Below are 16,130 nucleotides of genomic sequence, written 5' to 3'. Positions count from 1 at the left end.
AGCAAGCGTATAAAGGGCCCCAAAAATGACTAGTGTAAAACTCTTCAAACAGAAAAACCAATGGTCTAAACTATATAAAAAACAAGAAACGAGAAACATTGATGAACCCATCATATAACGACATCCACTGAATATCAGGTTCCTGAGTTACGACAGGTGCAAACAAATACAATGGGTTTAAAGGTTTTAATAGGTACCATTCTTACCCTTACCTGGAACAATAGAGCTATATATAAACTTTAGTTATGAACTATTGAAAATGTTGTTTATATTTTAGGTAATGGAAAAATGGAATACTGATAAATGTATTTTGATAATTTGTTAGCATTTGTAACTTTTGTTTTTTTACTTACAATTCTTTATAATTTGTATCGTTCTATATATAAATATATGCATAACTAAATAAATATTAATTTGCTTTCAGTATCCATTTGAAGATGAACCACAGGAAGATTTTACTTCACCTGGGTAAGTTTAAAGAATGTATTTATATCGTTTTGTTGGTCGCTCTTTATGTTTGTAGAATTTTTAGGATTATAATTTATTTTTCTATAGGCCAAAACATGTAATGTTGTTATGTTACTAATTTTCTCATCACATAAAGAAAGATAATTTGCAATTAGTCAAGACATTATTAATTGTATTTGACTCTGGGTTCATAAATATTTGGATGAAATTCAGAACACATGGGTTTAAAGATAAATTATCAATTGTAAATTTGAAATAAGATTGTCACATTTTCATAAAGTTTCAAGTATAGATACAAAGATGAACTCTTACAGGAGCATACAGAGTCACAAGCACATTTAAAGAGCTAATTAAATCTTGTATTCAAAATTCCAATAGCAAATTAATTCTCAATGTCAGCTGATTTATTATTATAACCTCTACTTTAACTCTAACCTGATTTACTGATTACCATGGTTGTTTTACTGTTTCAGTTATGTATTTTTTTTGTATATATTATTTTCAGATTTTCGCAAACAAAACAAGTGTTAGTAATGGAGGAAGATGTTGATTTAGAAATGATTCAGGAAAGAGAAAATGCAATTAAACAGTTAGAGGTTAGTAAATAAATCTTTCTCATAAATAAATATATCATACTGATTACTGCAAGGAAGTCAAATCTATTTAAAAAACATATGTATTCCCTGTTGCATACCTCCAAAAAAGTAGTGTCGGTTGGTCAGATCTTTATTTTTTTTCAGAGATCTCATCATGAAATTCCTTGATCAGATGTTTTTAAAAAATGTTTAAAATTGGTAAACAGACATGGACATTTGGTTATCCTGTTTATGGTCAGATTTCATCAGCCAAACCAAGCACACTAATTAGAAAAAGCTTTTTGTTTCTGATCATAGTGAAATTTAAAGTTTTTTGGAGTTACAGCTAAAGCCTATAGATTAGGGTCAGTCGGGCAACTGGAAAGACACTTTTTTTTAAGCACTATTGATTAATGAGACTAGTGCTATCAGGTTATGTCTATAAGTCTGTTCATTTAATTGTGTTTGGAATTGAAACAAAGATTTTCCAACAATCATAGATACAATTCTGATATATCAATTTATTGTATCTCTTTCAGCGTGATATAACAGATGTCAACCACATCTTTAAAGATCTTGGCATGCTGGTCCATGAACAAGGTGATATGTTAGGTGAGTATTGATAGAGTTACTTCCCCTGATTCTTATTTATGTTTTATCAATGAACATTTGTTACATGCTATTTCAATCTAATCTTTAAAAAATTTCATATCATGGTCCAAGCTATATATTCAGTAAGAATAAATAAAGAAAAAGAGTTATGTCCATTTACCATAGTCTTGGTACAAAATAGTACATACTGTGAAAGTACTTTAACTTTTGAGTATCAATTTTCGTGGATTGAGCAATATTTACATGTTCATGGGTTTTTAAATTTGTGGATTTTAGTTTTCTAAATTAAAGCCTTTATAAACACGAAGGTTACAAATAGTCTGGATTGAAGGAAATTGCAAAGTAAACATTGACCTGTGTAAATCGTAGTGATAACACTAATTAACCCATGATAAAGTGATCAACAGATTAAAGACCAATCAAAGGTGTTAATTAGGCAATAAACATGTCACCTAGATTAAACTGCTACTAAAGTATTCTCAGATTTGGCGTTATTCAATATATTCTCTAGATCATATCAGTAGTCAAATCTACAGATGGCGATCTTTCCATGTCTTGATTTGGATAATGGTTGTTTTATTTCATTGGACACTTAAATTTGTGGATAAAGTCATCCACGAAAACTACAAAAATTGGTACCACACGAATAAAAGTACTTTCACAGTATGAGAAGATGTGGTATGAGACCCAATGAGACATCTCTCTATCCAAGTCACAATTTGTAAAATTAAACCATAATAGGTCAAAGTACAGACTTCAATATATTACATATATATGCTTTATATGACAGAATGATCTAAATCATAACTTAAGGGCATACGATACAGTATTGAACCTGTATTTACAAGTTGATGAAAATTTGCATATAGGCTATTTTTACCTCATTAAATCAAATATGTAATAAAAAATATACCTTAATGTGCTACTTTTTGAGTAAAATGAGTTCGAAATTTTGTATATTTGCTCAAAATTCAGATTTGTGGTCGTATTTTCTTTTTCGAAAGATAGACATAACTTTTTTGTTTTAAAAGATAAACACAAAATGGTTTTTGTTAAATAATCATTAATTTCTGTTTTTATAAGTATCATTAAAAATTATGCAATTTTTATTCCGAAATAACTCTATATTTATCAAATGTTCATGAATAGAGGAAAAAACATCATTTTTTGCTGCATGTTTATCAAAATTAAAAAAATTGCGCTATTTACAGTTTTATAAAATTTGGGTCACATAATCTCCTTGCAAAATGAAACAAATTGCTGTTTTGAAAAATAGGGGTCAATGCACTCGTTTTCAAATTAAATCAGTTTGAATGATAAAAATCAGTTGAAAAATGCATCTTTTCCCGATATGTCAGAGTTTGACGTCGCGAAAATAACATTTTACGTTAGCAACGTCATTACATTCCCTGTAACTGTATCATATGCCCTTAAATCACTGGTCTATAAGGTGATAGGCAAGCATAAAGCAAGTATTGAAAATGGATAGGGTTGTCTCCCCCTAAATATGAAAATTATATTATTGCTGACTTCAAAAGAGATGTTTATATAACAGATAACGTGTTTCTCAATTATATTCCATTACTGTATTCAACAAATAAAAGAGAGAAACATATGTAATTGTTCCTCGTTTATATTACAGATAGTATAGAAGCTAATGTAGAGACAGCACAAATACAAGTCCATGAAGGCAATAAACAACTAGCTAGTGCTTCAACATATCAGGTATGATATATACATGCTTTACTTTTGTTGTCAGGTTTCCACTTATTAGAATTTATTATTCTTTCTTTACTTTTTCCGACAATACAATTATGTTTTATCCAAATGCTCATAAGATTTTGGTTGCTCTAGTTTCCTGTTCAATTTTTATTTGTTTAATGAATTTTTTATTTAATATTATGTAAGAGCTTCAAAAAGGGTTATTTTTCAATCATCATGATCATATAATTTTGAAAATATTACATTATGGGTTTTTATCAGGGAAAACCAAACCAAAAGCAACATATATGAGTAAGATGATGAAGGTCTGTTGTCCTACAACACAGAATGAATTGCTTCTCTCTGTGGAGTTATATATAAAAAAAATTAAAAAAGATGAAACAAAATTATGTTAACACTAATTATTTTAAATCAAAATGAAGTTGAGATCAAATTTAAGTCATTTATGCAGTACCCTAAGGTACAGACCAAAGACACCAAAGAACAAGTGTCTGTACTACAGAAAAAAACATCAGGACAAGATATTTCTGTAGTTGGTAAGAGCAGCAATCCAGATCAGGGGTATATATCTGAAGTCGTTCAGAATAGTACTCAAGATCAGGGGGAGAAAGGTTCCCGAAGGGTAAGGGGTTTTCACTCCTTCATTAATACATATATGCAACTATTTTCTTGTCATATTTATAAACTGTTTAGAGAAGGATCTCTTGTAAAACTTTGCTCTTGGAAATGAACTGACACTTTTTGCATGACACCTAGTCTAGCATACTGAAAATTTTAGAACTGTCTACAACTACAATGTCCTGGACAGTTGGTCCTCTATTAACCCTTTATTATATTGGTGTATATTTGGGATGATAGACAAGATTGACAATCCATATGTTTTATATAGACTCCTCGTCAACTAATGTTTCTGTTGGACCTTACTGTTGTCCTTGAATTCTATTATTCAATGTTTCTGTTGGACCTTACTGTTGTCCTTGAATTCTATTATTCAATGTTTCTGTTGGACCTTACTGTTGTCCTTGAATTCTATTATTCAATCATCAAGCACACAAAATGTGGAAAGATCTTTTTGTTAAATAAACCCTCTGTAACTAGGAGTAATGGTCCAATTATATTTAATATTGTGTAGAATCTTTGTACATGTCTATTTGTTAGGGTTTAGCTGACTATTACAGATAGGTTCATACGTGGCGTTTGAAGGTGTGATAGTTGTGCTGACCTGTCATTTGCATGATGTACATCCAGTATTTCTGGATAATATTTTCCTATGATGGAGATTGGGTTATGGGTCAATGACACAGAAACCCAGCTACACAGATAAAACAAAAGATATATAGAATTTCTAGATACAATCTGTCAAGCTTGTAATCTTCCAGAGTGTAAAATGATTTGTGAATGAATTATACAGAAACTATATAAAATTGCAATCCATCAAACCATTTTCTGCCATTTTAAGAACAAACACTTCTGCTTGATTTATGGTAATATACCAGTGCACAGTAAGACAATATGGTTTTCAACATGACGAACATTTGGCTTATATTTTTGTATGTAAGAATATTATCATTGTTCATATGGTTGTCTTACATTCATTTGAATTATACTTATTTTGTTTGTTTTTATTTCTGTATTTTTAGTTTGATCTATTTATTTATTTCTTTGGTTTTTAAAGCAATTGCTTTTATGCCGTCGCGTATGGCCATCTTTGTGACCCAGATCAGAGACTCCGCCCAGATCAAGCCATAGTATTTTGTTAAACAGGCTCCTGGTCAGTCATTCTTTAACACCTATGTATGTTTTCTAATGCAATACATAGCTTGAAACTTAAAAAAAAAGTTAGTGGATTTAAGAAGTTTCAGAATATGTTCTTGTAGATGTATTTTTGTATTTAAAGGGTCAACCGTTTGACTATCAAATAACATAGAAGTCCGAGTGAAAAAAAGTACATTTTTATAAATGCGATTCCGTTTTCCGCCGTTCGTACGATGTTTCAACAAAATATGGATTCATTTCAGTTGTTGATTTAGTATTGAAAATTTAACTGAATTATCTCCTAATAAATACGGTTTTTTATGTTTAATTTGTGTTTCTTTAAGAGGTCAGGTGCTCTTGTTCATTCATAAAATTATCGTTCATTCATACATTTATCGTAAAATCAAAATCACTACACAGGTTAATGCGTAGTGTCAAATTATTACCTGTAATCTAAAAATAGACAAACTTTATTTGCGCAAATAATTTAGCGGAACGAATCCCTTGTTGAAAACACATAACAATAAGTTCGTTTTCCTTTTCCGTCAAAACTCCGTAATATTTATCGATCACCTTACTAATGAAATGGACCCGTCCAAACGTAGTAGGTGCCAAGTCGGTCCAGATGAAGAGATATTTACAATTTGGAATTTTCTTGTTAATTAATACATAGATTGAAAAAAAGTACGTCTTTTTAAATATCATGATCAAAACTGGGTTTGCATAACAAATGTCAGATGAAACCATTATCCTCGTCTTTTCAGTGAACAAGTCTACTACGTTTGTTGACACTCGACGGTCCACCGTGTTAGCAATTTTATTTCACATGTTTTCGAAATATTGAAGATCATTTTTCGCAATGTTTCCTGAAAATTGATAAATATCAAAGCAACGTAGAGCTGTTTGTTCTTGTTCGTATAATAAAATTGAGAATGGAAATGGGGAATTTGTCAAAGAGACAACAACCCGACCATAGAAAAACATACAACAGCAGAATTAAGGTCACCAACAGGTCTTCAATGCAGCGAAAAATTCCCGCACCCGGAGGTGTCCTTCAGCTGGCCTCTATACAATATATATACTAGTTCAGTGATAACGATTTAATGTCATGTTTGTCTGTGATGACCCCCCTTTTCGGGATTGCATGAGAATTGTAGTTATCTCGTACCCACATGCACTTGTTTCTATCCATAGGAAGGTCGACTATCCATATAAAACTATTTATATGGATAATCGACCTTCCTATGGATAGAAACAAGTGCCTGTGCTCGTACCGCATCAGAAGGACACACATCAACTGAGCAATAATGTTTGGAACTTAGTTTTAAAAATGATGACAAAGTAATATTATGAAAAAAATTTTTATTAAGCTGAAATATACATTTATTCTTTACATGTTTATGTCTTGTAAGATATTTTATTTCTTTCCCGTTTTTTAACATTTGCGTCTGGAAAGTTGAAATGTTTTAACTTAATCATTTGTGTTAATGGTTAAATATAAATTAACAATGAAAATTGTTAAAATTAAATCAATAAAGGAAATTATTGCCAAGGAAGTTACAAACACTACCAGGGGATAATCCATGATGATTTCTTTTTGAGTTATATGTTTCAGCACATGTATATTTGACCCCAACTTTAGCCTGGTAAACGTGTTGTCTCCTTGTGAAATATAAAACATATTATTAATTAAAAATGACTTTCTGCTAAAGTCTTTTATTTATATAAAGTTAAAACCTTCTTACTTTTAACTAGACAACACTCTTGACAGGTTTAATTCTTGTATATATGTGGATGAAAAATAAAAGTCCCCAAACATTAACATGGCAGCAATTGCTTTTACAGCCTTTAAGGCTTTGATTATTTGAACCTATTTATTTATTTCCTTGTTTGATAAAACTGTTTACTTATTTCTGTCTGTTTATTTTTGCATGTCAGTTGAAGCACTTGTTTATTTCAGAGTAAGGCACGAAGAAAAAAATGTGTTTGCCTGGTTATAGTGTTTGTTATAATAGCAGTTGTAGCAATTATATTAATTGTAACATTAAAGAAGTAATCAGGTAGGGATATATAAATCTGGTACAGTGTAAAAAAAACAGGATTATTGGCTGATTAAAAAGAAAAAAAATGTTTTGCTTTATTTGAACACATTTTGTTTTGTTTACTTATACAGTTGCTTGATAGCACACATCTCTGGGAACTGGGGATTCATATCAATTGTCATGGATTGAGGAAAACTTGCATTTTGTGGAATCTCTGCATACAAAGCCAATAGAAAATAGTAATTTGTTGAACATTTGATTATGTGGTTCACAAGTTCCCATGAAACCTCTATTAATTGATATCTAATGAAGAATTATGAATCCAAAGTATAATGATTTTGTTGGTATTGGAAGACAAAACATGTTTCAAGAAAATAGTGGCCTACCATTTTATATTTGACACATAATAAGCTTTATATATATATAAAAAAGTTAAACAACATTTTTGTGATTCGTTTCTTAAATCACACAATTATTTTGGATTAGAAAAAGACAAAACTAGTACTGGTATTTAAGAATAATGAAACTTAATTCTTTTCTGTTTGTAGAAGAAAAGCAGAAGGAAGAAGTGTATAATTATTGTAATTCTCTTGGTTGTTCTAATATTCCTCATTCTTATCATCTGGGCTGCTACAAAAACAGACTAACTTTACCAAGGGAAGTAACTACAAACAGTCTGCACACAACGATACCCATGTCAAACAGTGAGGATACAGCTTTGTCAAGAATTACGTTAATATTTTGTCAAAAAGAAATTCCAATATATTACCAAGAAGTATCAAACTATCTGCAGGTTTAAATAAAAACAATGTTTGTTAAGCTTTTAATTTTCAAATGTACTGATTTAGTGTAATAGAAAAGGTTTCATGTGTCATTTATAATTTATTAAATAGGATTTACATATAACACTGGATGTTCTGTTAAAGCACAAAGTTGGCAAACTTTTATATAAAATTGTAAGAAAAATGTTGTGGTATATCGGCCATTGACATTTATTTAACAAATGTTGATCTTGTTCACTTTGTTTAAATGAAGTGTTTTAAGTTCATTTGTCGCCAAAAATTACCTTGTACCTTTGTCTATAGAATAGGAGTTCCAAAACTAATGGTATTTTTGGGCTATCAGAAGATTATTATCTTTACAATGTTAGTTACCCACCTTAGTTTGTGGTTTTTACATTGCATTTATTCAAATTATAACTCAGTTATCGAAATAAGACATGAATTGAAATTTTGTCTTTGCAATACTATATTTTGTTTAATCAGTGCATCTGTGGTCAAGTGGTCTAAATAATTTATCTACAGCAATAACTAGTCTGTCAATAAGAAGTTGTCAGCTCTAACCCAGCTCATAGTAATTGTGTAGACTCATATCTTGATTGACTAGGATTGTGAGTTCTAACCCAGCTCATAGTAATTGTGTAGACCTACAGCAATAACTAGTCTGTCAATAAGAAGTTGTGAGTTCTAACCCAGCTCAAGAAGTTGTGAGTTCTAACCCAGCTCATAGTAATTGTGTAGACTCCTATCTTGATTGACTAGGATTGTGAGTTCTAACCCAGCTCATAGTTATTGTGTAGACCTACAGCAATAACTAGTCTGTCAATAAGAAGTTGTGAGTTCTAACCCAGCTCATAGTAATTGTGTAGACTCCTATCTTGATTGACTAGGATTGTGAGTTCTAACCCAGCTCATAGTTATTGTGTAGACCTACAGCAATAACTAGTCTGTCAATAAGAAGTTGTGAGTTCTAACCCAGCTCATAGTAATTGTGTAGACTCCTATCTTGATTGACTAGGATTGACAGTTTTCTGACCAAAGGTCAGTGATTCTCTCTAGGTTATTCTGCTTCATCCACCAAGTAGTGCCCGCCATGAGGAACCGATCCATGCTGAGATAGGTGCTAAACACAATCCATCAGTCAATTGTTAAATTCAGTTTTTAAATTGTTGTAAAAGAACACCTTGACCATTCTCTATAATGATGGTAGCCTGCGTGAACAATGCCACAGAGCATGATAGATTATTTTGTTTATTTATAGAACACATTGTTACCATTATTATATATTGTTTTAAGACTGATATCATATAGAATGTCAATAAACTTATTTTTGTGTGTGAATGTCATATGAAGTTTTGTATCTAGCATATAAACTGTTCTCTACCTATTTAATTTTGTGTGTGATGTGATAGTATCATATTTCATCTTTTTCTTAGAACTGTACGACAATTTTATGATTTTTTGTGTTGACCTACAAATTGTAGTAACGATTAGTAGTAAACAGAACAGTATGAATATTCAGCTTGAAAGGAAAATTCAGAAAATGGAATTATTGTGAAAATACAATCTCTGTTGGGTTTTGATGCATTTAAAGTTTAGATTAGTTAAGTGTAAGTCTTTGACAAACTAGATTTGAAAACAAATTAAAGTTGTAATCAAAATTCATAGCTAAATAACCTCATTTAAATCACATCCCTTATCGTATCATTGCAAACTAGTCTATGACAGCTTTTATGGGCTTTGAGACTTAAGTAATTTCAGTTTTTATTACCAAAGTCTGTAGCTTATAAAAGACAAAAACACAAAATTATACTGAAAGTATTCTATTTACGTGCCAGTCTTTAAATGGTGAATAAAAGGAGATGTTTGGAATATGTACTAGCTTTAGTAACCATTTTAACCAAACTGAATCAGTATGTCAGATTGATGATGATCGTCATTATAGTTTCCAATGTAGTGATTTTTATAATTAAATTTCATGCTAGAATTTAACTATTAGCCTGAGTACAATAAGAAACTAAGTCAAGACTTATACCAGATACAAGTTTTAAAATAACCCTATAATTTATATCCTTAACAGGTACTTTTTGTAACTTGAGATATATGATTTCCCCAACAGGAACTTTTTGTAACTTGAGATATATGATTTCCCCAACAGGTACTTTTTGTAACTTGAAATATATTATTTCCCCAACAGGTACTTTTTGTAACTTGAAATATATTATTTCCCTAACAGGTACTTTTTGTAACTTGAGATATATGATTTCCCTAACAGGTACTTTTTGTAACTTGAGATATATGATTTCCCTAACAGGTACTTTTTGTAACTTGAAATATATTATTTCCCTAACAGGTACTTTTTGTAACTTGAGATATATGATTTCCCTAACAGGTACTTTTTGTAACTTGAGATATATGATTTCCCTAACAGGTACTTTTAGTAACTCGAGATATATGATTTCCCTAACAGGTACTATTTGTAACTTGAGATATATGATTTCCCCAATAGGTACTTTTTGTAACTTGAGATATATGATTTCCCTAACAGGTACTTTTTGTAACTTGAGATATATGATTGACATTCCTAGTTATGAATGAGTATGATTGGTGCAATATGTGTGTATATTAAATGTTAGGTAATTATATCAATACACATTTGGTTGTTATTATGTTCTGTTATAGACTGTATAAAATAAATGTGATATACTGTATAGTTACTTTCTTATCAGGCCATCTACTTGTCATATTGTCATCATCTGTCCTGGGTGTGATTACCCTTTTTTATGCCCCACCTACAAAAGTAGAGTGGCATTATGTTTTCTGGTTTGTGCGTTCGTTCGTCCGTGCGTCCGTGCGTCCGGCTTCATGTTAAAAAAGTTTTTTGTCAAGGTAGTTTTTGATGAAGTTGAAGTCCAATCAACTTGAAACTTAATACACATGTTCCCCATGATATGATCTTTCTAATTTTAAACCAAATTAAAGTTTTGACCCCAATTACATGGTCCACTGAACATAGAAAATGATAGTGCATAGTTCAGGTTAAAGTTTTCTGGTCTGTGTTGTCGTCCCTTCGTCTGTCCGTGCCTCCCGCTTTCAAGTTGAAAATTAGTACACATGTTCCCTATGATATGATCTTTCTAATTTGAATGCTAAATTAAAGTTTGACCCCAATATCACAGTCCACTGAACATGGAAAATGATAGTGCGAGTGGTACATCCGTGTACTATGGACACATTCTTGTTAGTCATGTATAGTATGCAGTTGTGTGTAGTACTCACCCCTTTTCTCTGTGCATCCGTCCATCTGTTTGCTTGTTCGTTCATCCGTCTGTCCTGCTTCAGGTTAAAGTTTTTGGTCATGGTAGTTTTTGATGAAGTTGAAGTCCAATCAACTTGAAACTTAGTACACATGTTCCTTAAATTTTTGACCCCAATATCATGGTCCACTGAACATAGAAAATGATAGTGCAAGTTTCAGGTTAAAGTTTTTGGTCAAGGTAGTTTTTGATGAAGTTGAAGTCCAATCAACTTGAAATTTGAGATACAAATGTTTCCTATGATATGAACTTTCTAATTTTAATGCCAAATAAGATATTTTATACCAAATTCACGGTCCATTGAACATGGAAAATGATAGTGCAACTGGGGCATCCGTGTACTATGGACACATTCTTGTTATAACTTTAATTTGTTGCAATCAAAAGGAAAAAAATAGTCAGTAGGGTCAATTTTGAATTGTGATTGGTCCTTTGTCTCAAAGAAGTGCTAAAATAACTAGTCATATTTATTTAGAAGATTCATTGTTGGGTACACTTTGTTGGTGATGGCAAGTAGCCTTTTATAGCTGACTATGCGGTATGGGCTTTGCTCATTGTTGAAGGCCGTACGGTGCCCTATAGTTGTTAATGTCTGTGTCATTTTGGTCTATTGTGGATAGTTGTCTCATTGGCAATCATACCACATCTTCTTTTTAATATGACTATTGATTAAGACTCTACATAACTGAGATGTTCAAGTGGAAATGTAGATTGTTATACCAGTAACATTTCTTGTTGATGTTTGTATCATCTGATTACCATGAGAAGGAAGTCTAGGGTGTGTCTCTTTTACCATCATAGAAAACTAAGTCAGTGTCAATTGCTTTTCCTAGTTTATCTAAATGTGTGGGAGCATGCTTTTAACTAAAAATAAATCTAGAGCTTTTAAAGGATAACATTTTAGCTGACTTTATTTCTGTTTCTCAAATTTTCTAGGCCTAAAGCTTGACATATTGTAAACTCATTTAACATATTGTAAAAAAACACTAGTCATCTTTGAGAGACACTTGACATATTGTAAAGACACTAGGCATATATGTAGAGAAACGACATATTGTATACACTTGATGTATTGTAAAGACACTTGACATACTGCAGACACTAGGCATATAAAATTGAGAAAGGAAATGGGGAATGTGTCATAGCGACAACAACCCGACCATAGAGCAGACAACAGCCGAAGGCCACCAATGAGTCTTCAATGTAGCGAGAAACACCCGCACCCGGAGTAGTCCGTCAGCTGGCCCCTTGAAAAATATGTATACTCTAGTTCAGTGAAAATGGACGTCATACTAAACTCATAATTATACACAAGAAACTAAAATTAAAAATCACAAGACTAACAAAGGCCAGATGCTCCTGACTTGGGACAGGCGCAAAATTGCGGCGGGGTTAAACATGTTTATGAGACCTCAACCCTCCCATATACCTTTAGCCAATGTAGAAAAGTAAACGTGTAACAATACGCACATTAAAATACAGTTCAAGAGAAGTTTGAGTCCGATGTCAGAAGATGTAACAAAAGAAAATAAACAAAATGACAATAATACATAAATAACAACAGACAACTAGCAGTTAACTTTTTAATTATTATAAATAAAGGAATGTATCTCCCTCATGCAAAGCTCTGATTCCTTTCATGGATTTGGCTATACTTTTTGGACCTTTTGGATTATAGCTCTTCATCTTTTATATAAGCTTTGGATTTCAAATATTTTGGCCACGAGCATCACTGAAGAGACATGTATTGTCGAAATGCGCATCTGGTGCAAGAAAATTGGTACCGTTAATTTTATTAACTGAAATGCCAGCTCCAGACCTCAATTAAACTGATTGAAAGATTATGTCTTCATCATATGAATATCAGGCCCAATCCCTCCCGTTATAGTAGAGATATATCATTGTATTGACGCTATGTATGTTGCAGAGACACTTGAAATATTGTAGAGACATTTGAAATATTGCAAAGACAAGGCATTTTGTAGAGACACTTGACATCTTGTACATACCCTAGGCATATTGTAAAGACGTTTGACATTTTGTAGACGCATTAGGCATATTTTAGACATATTGTAGAGACGCTTGACATATTGTAGAAGCATAAGGCATATTGTAGACACACTAGACATGTATTAGATACACGACGGGTGCCACATGTGGAGCAGGATCTGCTTACCCTTCCGGAGCAACTGAGATCACCCTAAGTTTTTGGTGGGGTTCATGGTGCTTAGTCTTTAGTTTTCTATGTTGTGTCTTCTGTACTATTGTTTGTCTTTTTATTTTTGGCCATGGCGTTGTCTGTTTTTAATCTATGAGTTTGACTGTCCCTCTTGTGTCTTTCGTCCCTCTTTGACATATTGTAGACGCATTAGGCATACTGTAGACACTAAGCCTATTGTAAACACACTAGGCATATTGTAAAGACACTTGCCTTATTGTAGTCGCTTGGCATATTGTAGAGACTACACATAACCAGTATTGTGTGTAGACACTTCAGATATTGTAGGCACCAGGCATATAGTGGAGATACTAGCCATATTGTAGAGACATTTGACAGCCCTGACATATCACTACATATTGTAACGACACTAGGAATATTCTTAAGACAATTGACATTTTAGACATATTGTAGAGACACTTGACATATTGTAGACGCATTAGGCATACTGTAGACACACTAAGCATATTGTAAACACACTAGGCATATTGTAAAAACACTTTTATTGTAGAGACTAGGCATATTGTGTAGACACTTGCCTTATTGTACTCACTTGGCATATTGTAGAGACTACACATACCAGTATTGGGTGTAGACACTTCACATACTGTAGGCACCAGGCATATAGTGGAGATACTAGATATATTGTAGAGACATTTGACAGACCTGACATATCATAAAGACAATAGACATATTGTAAGAGAAACTTGACATACTGTAGATACACTTGACATATTTTAGAAACACTTGTCATATTGTAAAGTCACTAGGAATATTGTAAAAAAACTTGACGTATTGAACACACTAGGCCTATTGTAGAGACACTTGTCATAGTGTAGAGACTAGACATATTGTAAAAAACTTGACATATTGAAGACACTAGACCTATTTTAGAGACATTTGTCATATTGTAGAGATAATCCATATTATAGAGACATTTGACACATTGTAGACACTAGGCATATTGTAAGAGAAACGTTACATACTGTAGAGACACTTTCCATATTGTAAAGATAAGAGGCATTTTGTAGACCCATTTGACATATTGTATAATTACTTACTAGTACATATTGTAAAGACACTTATATTGTAGACACTTTGCATATTTTAAAACACTAAACATATTGTAGACACGCTAGGCATATTGTAGAGACACTTGGCATATTGTAGAGACAATTGGTATATTGTATAGAAACTTGACATATTGAAAAGACACTTGACATATTGTAGAGACACCTGACATATTTTAAAACCCTTAACATATTGTAGACACGCTAGGCATATTAAAGAGACACTTGACATATTTTAGAGACACTTGACATATTGTAGAGACATTGGACACATTGAAAAGTCACTTAACATATTGTAGAAACGCTAGGCATATTGTAGAGACACTGGACATAGCTAAGACATTTGGCATATTACTGAGACACTTGACATATTAAAAAGACACTTGACATATTGTAAAGAGAATATTGTTATGTAAAGACACTATGCATATTGTGAGGACACATGCCATATCATAAAGACACTAGGCATATTCAAGAAACACTTGACATATTGTAACGACACTAGGAATATTCTTAAGACAATTGACATATTGTAAAGACACTAGGCATATTGTAAGAAAATTTGATATATTGAAAAGACACAAGACATATTCTTAAGACAATTAACATATTGAAAAGACACTAGGAATGTTCTTAAGACAATTGACAAATTGTAAAGACACTAGGCATATGCATATTGTCAGATAAACTTGACATGTTGTAAACTAAAGACACTTGACATATTATAAAGACTTCGCATTTTGAAGTGACACGACATATTGTAAAGACATTAGGCATATTGTAGAGACAATAGACATATTGTAAAGACACTTGGCATATTGTAAAGACACTTGGCATATTGTATAGACACTTGGTATATTGTATAGACACTTGACATATTGTAAAGACACTTGGCATATTGTATATACACTTGACATATTGTAAAGACACTTGGCATATTGTATAGACACTTGACAAATTGTAAAGACACTTGGCATATTGTAAAGACACTTGACATATTGCATTGGCTTCTTGGCATATCATAGAGACATATTGCATATCATATAGACACTTGACATATTGTAAAGACACTTGGCATATTCTAAACTTTGGCATAATGTATAGACACTTGACGTATTTTAAAAACACTTGGCATATTGTATAGACACTTAGCATATGGTATAGACACTTGGTATATTGTATAGACACTTAGCATATTGTGTAGACACTTGGTATATTGTATAGACTTCGCATTTTGAAGTGACACGACATATTGTAAAGACATTAGGCATATTGTAGAGAAAATAGACATATTGTAAAGACACTTGGCATATTGTAAAGACACTTGGCATATTGTATAGACACTTAGCATATTGTAAAGACACTTAGTATATTGTATGGACACGTGACATATTGTATAGACACTTGGCATATTGTAAAAATACTTGGAATATTGTAAAGACACTTGGCATATAGTATAGACATTTGGCATATTGTAAAAACACTTGTCATGTTGTTTAGACACTTGACATATTGTAAAGCCACTTGGCATATTGTAGAGACACTTGACATATTGTATAGACACTTGGTATA

General features: G+C 32.0%; 1 protein-coding gene across 3 annotated transcripts in view; it reads left to right on the top strand.

Annotated features, from left to right (window-relative positions):
- LOC143058695 (syntaxin-7-like) overlaps window positions 1–10,662 on the top strand; it is a 37,061-nt gene extending 26,399 nt beyond the window's left edge. Inside the window, exons 7-12 of one of the 3 annotated variants that reach the window (XR_012973196.1) lie at window positions 425–468; window positions 974–1,064; window positions 1,583–1,655; window positions 3,298–3,380; window positions 7,723–10,384; window positions 10,424–10,662. Coding sequence is in view for 2 of the 3 variants with exons in the window: in XM_076232158.1 (XP_076088273.1) it covers window positions 425–468; window positions 974–1,064; window positions 1,583–1,655; window positions 3,298–3,380; window positions 7,723–7,821 (390 nt within the window). In the remaining variant the exon portion in view is untranslated. Of the gene's footprint in view, window positions 1–424; window positions 469–973; window positions 1,065–1,582; window positions 1,656–3,297; window positions 3,381–7,092; window positions 7,193–7,722 lie in introns of all 3 variants that reach the window. The other 2 variants (XM_076232165.1, XM_076232158.1) reach the window with 2 other exon arrangements.
- Window positions 10,663–16,130: the final 5,468 nt, after the last annotated feature.

Source organism: Mytilus galloprovincialis, chromosome 1 (assembly GCF_965363235.1).
Source record: "Mytilus galloprovincialis chromosome 1, xbMytGall1.hap1.1, whole genome shotgun sequence".
NCBI lineage: Eukaryota > Metazoa > Mollusca > Bivalvia > Mytilida > Mytilidae > Mytilus > Mytilus galloprovincialis.
Note: the sequence above shows the minus strand (reverse complement) of the source record. Positions and strands in the feature narration are given on the sequence as shown.